At 40.6% G+C, this 7,675-nt stretch overlaps 1 protein-coding gene across 1 annotated transcript; it reads left to right on the forward strand.

Moving 5' to 3' along the window:
* Positions 1 to 534: 534 nt before the first annotated feature.
* atic (5-aminoimidazole-4-carboxamide ribonucleotide formyltransferase/IMP cyclohydrolase) lies at positions 535 to 7,597 on the forward strand. The gene is made up of 15 exons (XM_038701275.1): positions 535 to 696; positions 891 to 1,017; positions 1,129 to 1,272; positions 2,490 to 2,578; positions 2,758 to 2,909; positions 3,928 to 4,084; positions 4,807 to 4,932; positions 5,023 to 5,130; positions 5,219 to 5,304; positions 5,403 to 5,492; positions 5,591 to 5,716; positions 5,799 to 5,891; positions 5,970 to 6,152; positions 6,864 to 7,019; positions 7,221 to 7,597. The coding sequence occupies exons 1-15, from the start codon at positions 678 to 680 to the stop codon at positions 7,338 to 7,340; spliced, it is 1,776 nt and encodes a 591-aa protein (XP_038557203.1). The 5' UTR covers positions 535 to 677; the 3' UTR covers positions 7,341 to 7,597.
* Positions 7,598 to 7,675: the final 78 nt, after the last annotated feature.

Here is a 7,675-nt window from a genome sequence, read left to right on the forward strand (position 1 = left end):
AGCACCTGTATATGGTGCATGTGTAGGCTCCCAACAAGGTCCGTGTCTGCCCTCTTGTGGTAAACTAAAAGAAGACACTTCATCTGACTCAAAATTGCAAAAATATGTCAGTTAGGATTTTTGTGATTAGTTCAGAATTAATAAAGTGAGACTTAAATCAGGAGCAATCTGTCCTCATATCAGATAGATAGATAGATAGATAGATTCCAGTTTTAGATAGCTACAATTGAATTTTAACTTACGATATCTATAGTAGCCTATTATTATTTTTTATTATTATTATTATTGGCCACAAGTAATATAGTTCTATTAAAAGATAATCGACATTTCTAAATTGTTAACTTAAAGATATTACATTATAACAGGTTAGGGTTAGAACTACACCGATGTAGAGCCATAACATTTATTTTGGATATCTATAGGCCTATGCTGATAACAACAACAACAATAATAATAATGCGCATTTTCTGCGCCGTTTGGCTCTCTGGGGTGCGCTTGTGTGTCAGGGGCGGGCCGAATTCAGCAGGGCGGGTCTTTCTAGTTTTGAAGCGCATGATGAAGCAATGAAAGTCTTGTAGATGTGTCTCAAACTCCACACTCTTCCTCTGAAGCATTTACGCTGAGTGAAGATTGAGCAGAAACCCGCTGGACACCCACACAGACTGCACACTGTTAACATGGCATCATCAGAGCTTGGTAAGAATTTTAATTAATTTGCTTTCGTCACTATGAAGTTTTGTACTGCGACATGCAGGATGCTAGCTCTGGCTAACATTAGCCAACGTGGGCCGCTTTACCTCCTTAAAACCAAGGTCCTTCAATAAAACGTCTCTGCTAAAACACACCTTTACTTCTCTTTTGTGTCTGTAAACATTTGTCTGTCCTCGCAGCGCTTTTGAGTGTGTCAGACAAAACTGGACTGCTGGACTTTGCCAAAAGCCTGGTGGATGTGGGGCTGTCCCTGGTGGCCTCGGGTGGCACAGCCAAAACCCTTCGTGATGCTGGACTGGCTGTCAGGTGAGTGTTGAAGTTGTCCTAGCAATTAAAAGTTAAACTGTGTGTGTGTGTGTGTGTGTGTGTGTGTCAGTCGGACATTTCTAACCTGCCAGTGTCTCTGCTGTGTGGAAGGGATGTGTCTGCGCTCACTGGACACCCGGAGATGTTGGGAGGCAGAGTGAAGACCCTTCATCCTGCTGTCCATGGAGGCATCCTGGCCAGGAAAACCGCCCCTGACACTGCAGACATGGAGAAGTTGGGCTACAGCCTGGTCAGGTGAGAGAAGCACTGCAAACTACCATAGAAAACATTTAAACACACAAAGTCACATTTTAAAATCAGCCATATAATAACATGCTGGATATTTATATACAGAAGAAAGGAGGGAAGCTGAATTAGAAATATTTATTGTAAAGCCAAAGCATGTGTGGCAGAGCACAAGCTAATATGGCTACAATATAGGCTTGTGTTGTGCCATTAGGAAGCATGTGTACTGATTTAGTCTCTGGTTAATTGGAAAACTGCTGCTCATCTTGTGACTCTCATTTGTTTAGCACCAGAAGAATGTGATTAGATTGTCATTGGAGAGTTCAACTCGATCAATGTCCAATCAACCCAGTTCTGTTCTTGTTAGATGTTTAACATCTGATTGGACATTGATTGCACATACGTTTGATAGACAAATCAATCTCTTTATGTTTCCTCCACTCTTAAGCTCGCACTGAAGGACAGTTGATATTTATACAAGGAATTGCACTGAGAGCAAGCAGTTCAGGAGATCATTGTTACTTAAACAGCCAAAATATAAGAATAATTAATTTTTAAAAAATGTTGAAACTGTAATTAGTGAAATTACTGTTAAAAGCCAAAGAAACGTGCACAAGTCAGTTGTAATGCTGCATTATTGAAGGCAACTGTAACTGCTGAAATGATTAGTGAATGAATCAGTTAGTTAATCAAAAGCTCTGTTAGTCATTTATTGAAGAATAAGAAGAAATGTTAGTTTCAGTTTGAGGATTTGCTGCTTTTCTGTTTTTATACAGCTCAATTAATATCTTTGTGTTTTGGACTATTTGTTGGACAAAGGAAGAATTGGAGGATGTCACGTGTGAAGGGCATCTTTTGCTATTTTTAGATATTTTAGACAATTGTGATTAATTGTGAAAAATGATTACAAGATTGATTAGTGACAGTCGTTGTTGCCCAAGCAGCTACATTGATCGGACAGAGTCCTGTAGTTTATTCCACTCAAAAGGCTCAAATTAGATGAAAAAGCAAATTGTCATGAAAAGTCAGGTGACTTCAGTTTGGGAGAGAGACGGCGAGTAGTTCCTCCTAACAAACAAAAAATGAGCGAGATGTTATTTTTTCAATCAACCTTCAGAAATGAACTGTGAATGGATTTAAATGCATAAATTGGAGCGTGTGAGGCTCCACAAGCATGAGGATCTTGATGAAGACTGACATTTATTGTATGTTTTGCTCTTTTTAAGAGTGGTGGTGTGCAACCTCTACCCATTTGTGAAGACAGTCTCTAACCCGAATGTTACAGTGGAAGATGCTGTAGAGCAGATAGATATCGGTGAGTCGTGCCAATGAGATTGTGTGCGTGTAGTTTCAGAAAATTAAGCTAAATGTGATTAATAAATGTAAACAATAATGGCCGTAATGCAGGGTACCCAAAAGTTATTGTGTCACATCGCATTAAAAAAGTTATTTGTTCTTCTTATCTACACGTGCATTAACTCTCTTTCACCCCAGGTGGCGTAACTCTATTGAGAGCTGCGGCCAAGAACCATGCTCGGGTCACCATAGTGTGTGATCCTGCTGACTATTCGCTGGTTGCCAAGGAGATTGCAAGTTCAGAAGACAAAGATACAACCCCGGAAACTCGCAGGACTCTGGCTCTGAAAGTAACATGACTTTTGTCCTTTTCGCCCCCACACTTTAACTTTCAAGTATATGGACTGAATTTGTACAAGGTTAGCATATTTAAGGGTGACTTTTCTGATTCATACTGAAAGTGGACAAGTTAATGTTCTAAAATCCCTCTTAATTAAAAAAAAAAAAAAAAAAGTCTTATAAATCAAATCAGTTGTAGTCTGATTTTAAAACAATCTTTAGTTTTATTTTTAAAATTCTCACTTGAACCAGTTGATGCCCCTGTTAGTATAGTAATAATAACATGTTTGATGAGACATAAAAAAGGACAAGGACAGACTGTTCCCTGATGTTGGAAGGTCTTTAAACTGTGTGTCACTATCCAACCTCCCTTGACCCTCTAATCACATCTACCTCTGACATCAGTTAATCCCACCCTGTCACTGTTCAGACTTTTCCAGTCTCTCTTCAGTTGTAGGCAAAGACTTGGGGTTTGGAAAAACAGGTGAATCATGCCTTTTTTCTTTTTTTTTAAAGCTACGAGCAGGCACCCGTCTTAAAATGATGTGGCAACAACATGCTGCTAGATGCTTACGCAACACAAGAAAAGGCCAGCAGGTTTCTGAGGCAAACATCAGTTAATATAATAAACATGTTGAACGCTCAGTTTAGGTAATTCTCCTTCAAAGCCACCAAATTGCAGCTTTTCTTGGTGGTGGCTGTAGGTGTAGCTGTAACAGTTCGTGCAAAACAAGTCCACTGTAGGCTTTTTAGCACAAGTGCTGAAATATGTGGTTAGGATATAGTTTTATTTTTGCCAACTTGTGAACTTTCATCTTCTTAACTGATTGTTCCTTTGCTTCAGAACAATACCTACATAAATTATGCAGATGTATTTGTCATATAATAGTCACCTCCTGGTATTAAATTCTTAATTGCCAAGTGATAGGATGTTAATGCTTATTAAGGTTTATAACTCTGGCTTTGGTAGACATTAATGCATTTCTTTTTTTTCCATCCAAGTGTATTTTTTGTTCTTTTCCTCTTCAGGCCTTCACACACACTGCACAGTATGATGAGGCCATATCGGACTACTTTCGGGGACAGTACAGTCGTGGTGTTTCCCAGCTGCCTCTGCGTTATGGCATGAACCCTCACCAAGCACCCGCACAACTCTACACCCTTCGCCCAGCCCTCCCCCTGAAAGGTAGACCCACAGTCCATCACAACTGTCTCAGCTGACCTAGATGTGTCAGCATTGTTTAGTGACTTGTCTTTTAAGGAATGAGAATATTGATACCACTCTCACATGTGTTGTTAAATATAAGGCTACAGCCAGTAGCTGGTTAGCAAAGACTCAAAATGGGAGACTGGCTAGCCTGGATCTGTAAAGGTAATATCGTCCTACCAGCACTTCTAATGCAAACTAATTAGTATGTTATGTGCAATTTGTTTAATTTGTACAAAGACCGAATTGTAAAAATGACAATTTACCATTTCACAGATTGTTACGCGGCAGACAGTGTTTTGGCCTGGCACAGTAATCTGCGGTCTCAGCTGAGTCTCAGGGCAAAGAAATATTCCAGCATATTCCCACCTGTAAAATGGCAAATTTTGTTTATACAAACTAAACAAACATATATTGTTTTATAGTATTTATTATGTTAATTAGTTAACTTTGCTGGTAGGTGAATTTTGTTATGTTTTTACAGAGCCGTTCCCAGTCTTTAACAGACATGATGGACAATAATAGAGAACAGTTAATAAAAGAGAATATTTCTATACGTGATAGAAGGTACTTCTTTTGACGTGAGGTATTTTTAAAAAGATGTTGCTAATTTCCGTAGAAATGCTGAAAACTACAAATGTATCCTTTAAAGGTAATTCATTTTGATTATTGCTTCTACTCCTGTCGCTGCCGCCTCTCAGTGGTCAACGGTTCCCCCGGCTTTATCAACCTGTGTGATGCTCTGAACGCCTGGCAGCTGGTCAGAGAGTTAAAGAGTGCCCTCGGCATGGCTGCTGCCGCCTCCTTCAAACATGTCAGCCCTGCTGGTAAGACCAGAAGAGACATGTGCGCGCACACGCTGCGGACTTGGAATTAAGTGCATTAAATGTGAAAATGACTCTTTTCTTCTTCTGAAGGAGCTGCAGTAGGAGTTCCTCTGACTGAGGAGGAAGCCAAAGTGTGCATGGTGCACGACATGCTGAAGGATCTCACCCCGCTGGCCTCAGCCTACGCCAGGGCAAGAGGTCCGAAACAAAGGATTAATTAGTAGATAAACTGGAGTATTTGATATATTTTTACACGGGATTTTATTAACTCCTTCTTCATCCTTAGGTTCAGACAGAATGTCATCTTTTGGAGACTTCATTGCTGTCTCAGATGTGTGTGACGTTCCCACCGCCAAGATTATATCAAGAGAGGTAAAACGTGTCATAGAACAGATACATAAAGAATTTGTTTTTGTTCATTTGCTGCAACATTGTTTCCCTAAACAATGATTAAATTTGATTGCTCTCAGGTGTCAGATGGTATCATTGCCCCTGGTTATGATGAAGAGGCGCTCAAGATCCTCTCCAAAAAGAAGAGTGGCAACTACTGTGTCCTTCAGGTGAGAGATTTTTTTTTATTTTATTTTTTTAAACGATCAAACGATAAATTTTGTATTTAAATAAGGATGATTAGAAACAAGGTGCGTCTTTGTCCCAGATGGATCCAGACTACGAGCCTGATGAGACTGAGGTGCGAGTGTTGTTTGGTCTCTATCTCAAACAAAAGAGGAACACGGGGCTCATTGATAAGGAATTCTTCAGGAACATTGTTTCCAAGGGCTCGGTGAGTCTTCACTTTCATATTGCATTTTGGGCTCAACCTGCTTTTGTCATCAAGTGTTCACTCTTTTCATTGTTTCTGCAAGCTCTCCGAGGAAGCCGTGCGTGACCTCACTGTGGCCACCATCGCTGTCAAGTACACTCAGTCCAACTCTGTCTGCTATGCTAAAGATGGACAGGTAAGAAAAGGCAGGTCAGAGGAGAAGAAAGGAACCTGAATTTAGCAATAAGGTTTTCTCTTGTCTGTATTTTTGCAGGTTATTGGCATCGGTGCAGGTCAGCAGTCTCGTATCCACTGCACACGGCTGGCAGGTGACAAAGCTGATAACTGGTGGCTGAGACACAACCCTTGTGTCCTGAACATGAAGTTTCGCAGTGGTGTGAAGCGAGCGGAGATGGCCAACGCAATTGACCAGTATGTCAGCAACACCATTGGAGAGGTATGGTGGGAACAATGGGCAATAGGTACTTTTAAGATGAACAGTAGTTTAGTTGTAGCTGCAGGATAACCAACCAAATAAATGCAATGCGTCTTTTTCTCACTGATGTTTTTGGAAGAATAGCCATTCAATGAATTTGCATTCTGCACACACTTCTGTATTTGCTATTTTCCATTACTGGTTGCCTGCTTGTTTAAATATGCATAAACGCACACATGATGTCTTGGGAAATTATCACATCACACAGGGCATCTGAACAAGAGAGAGAATTCAGTTGCTATTCTGTTGTTTGCTATAAGTGGATCATAGTCTGTTGTCACAGATTATGGTTTATGTGGATTATGTTTTGTGGGCAATGCTTTTTTGCAAGCACAAACTGTATCTTGTAAAGGAATTATCACACAAAGAATAATGTCATTTGAGCAAACAAATATCTATTCTGAGACACAAATAGAGTGCCACATAGTCACAATGTAAGCTCAGCGCTAAGATGGCTAGCAGCAGATAGTATTTTATTAACTGGATAATTAAGCTGTGTAATTTTCATGTCGGTGGCTGGTAATTCATTTCCGGTTGGCTACAGCACCAAACAGAGCAGTAACTTGGCAATGGCTACATTAGATTTCACTTTATTGCTTAACTAAAAAAAAAACTATCAGTTAAAATTGTGGTCATCAAGTACACATAGCCTGCTTGCCTATTCTGTGACAGGGCCCAGACTTGGCAGTTTGGAAGTCGATGTATGAAGAGGTGCCTGAGCTTCTGTCGGACACTGAAAAGAAGAACTGGATCAGCTCCCTGCAGGGTGTGGCTGTCAGCTCTGACGCCTTCTTCCCCTTCAGAGATAACATAGATCGTGCAAAACGGGTAACTAAAGCACACCATTCACAGGAGTTTATACTGTATGCACTTTTAAGACATTGCATGGGAAATACCTGCGGATAACTGCTGAAATCCTTTTTGTATGCAGAAGTATCGCTGCTATTGACTCTGAAAACAGTGGCGTGCTGACGAGCTTTCTAACAGACCATCTTTACTAACGTTCTTTCCCTCTGTGTCCGTCTGCAGAGTGGTGTTGAGTACATCGCAGCTCCAGCGGGCTCTGCTGCTGACGAGGTTGTGATCAATGCCTGTAATGAGCAGGGCATCACTCTGGTGCACACCAGCCTGCGGCTCTTCCACCACTGAGCACCTCCAACGCTTTTCCAGGTGTTTAAACCCAACTCGGTTTTGCATTATTACAGATTTAGTCTTTTTCTAACATTGCTGATACACAAAACATTCCTGCCCTCATCATGCTGAAGTATAGTGTAGAGATCACAGATGCACTTTGTAACATACTAACTGCATTCCTGACTTGTGATCCTAACATTCGAGCTACAGTAACTGTTAATGTTCATTGTAGGTCAGTCCCATTTCACTGTGAAATAAACTGTCAGACAGTTCATGAGTGTTTGTCTGTTTTTAGCCTTGCAGTGGCTCATTTGTCAGTCCACCATTTTGGTACAGACTGAAACATCTTA

This window comes from Micropterus salmoides, unplaced genomic scaffold (genome assembly GCF_014851395.1).
Source record: "Micropterus salmoides isolate LMB-PRFRI ecotype aquatic unplaced genomic scaffold, ASM1485139v1 Ms_hic_scaffold_6, whole genome shotgun sequence".
NCBI classification, from domain to species: domain Eukaryota; kingdom Metazoa; phylum Chordata; class Actinopteri; order Centrarchiformes; family Centrarchidae; genus Micropterus; species Micropterus salmoides.

What these genes read in the sequence shown, in the direction of transcription:
- atic (XM_038701275.1), top strand. An exon ending in TTGGGCTACAGCCTGGTCAG is followed by an intron (nt 1,273 to 2,489) that starts GTGAGAGAAGCA and finishes GCTCTTTTTAAG; the next exon opens with AGTGGTGGTGTGCAACCTCT. An exon ending in AGCCTACGCCAGGGCAAGAG is followed by an intron (nt 5,131 to 5,218) that starts GTCCGAAACAAA and finishes CTTCATCCTTAG; the next exon opens with GTTCAGACAGAATGTCATCT.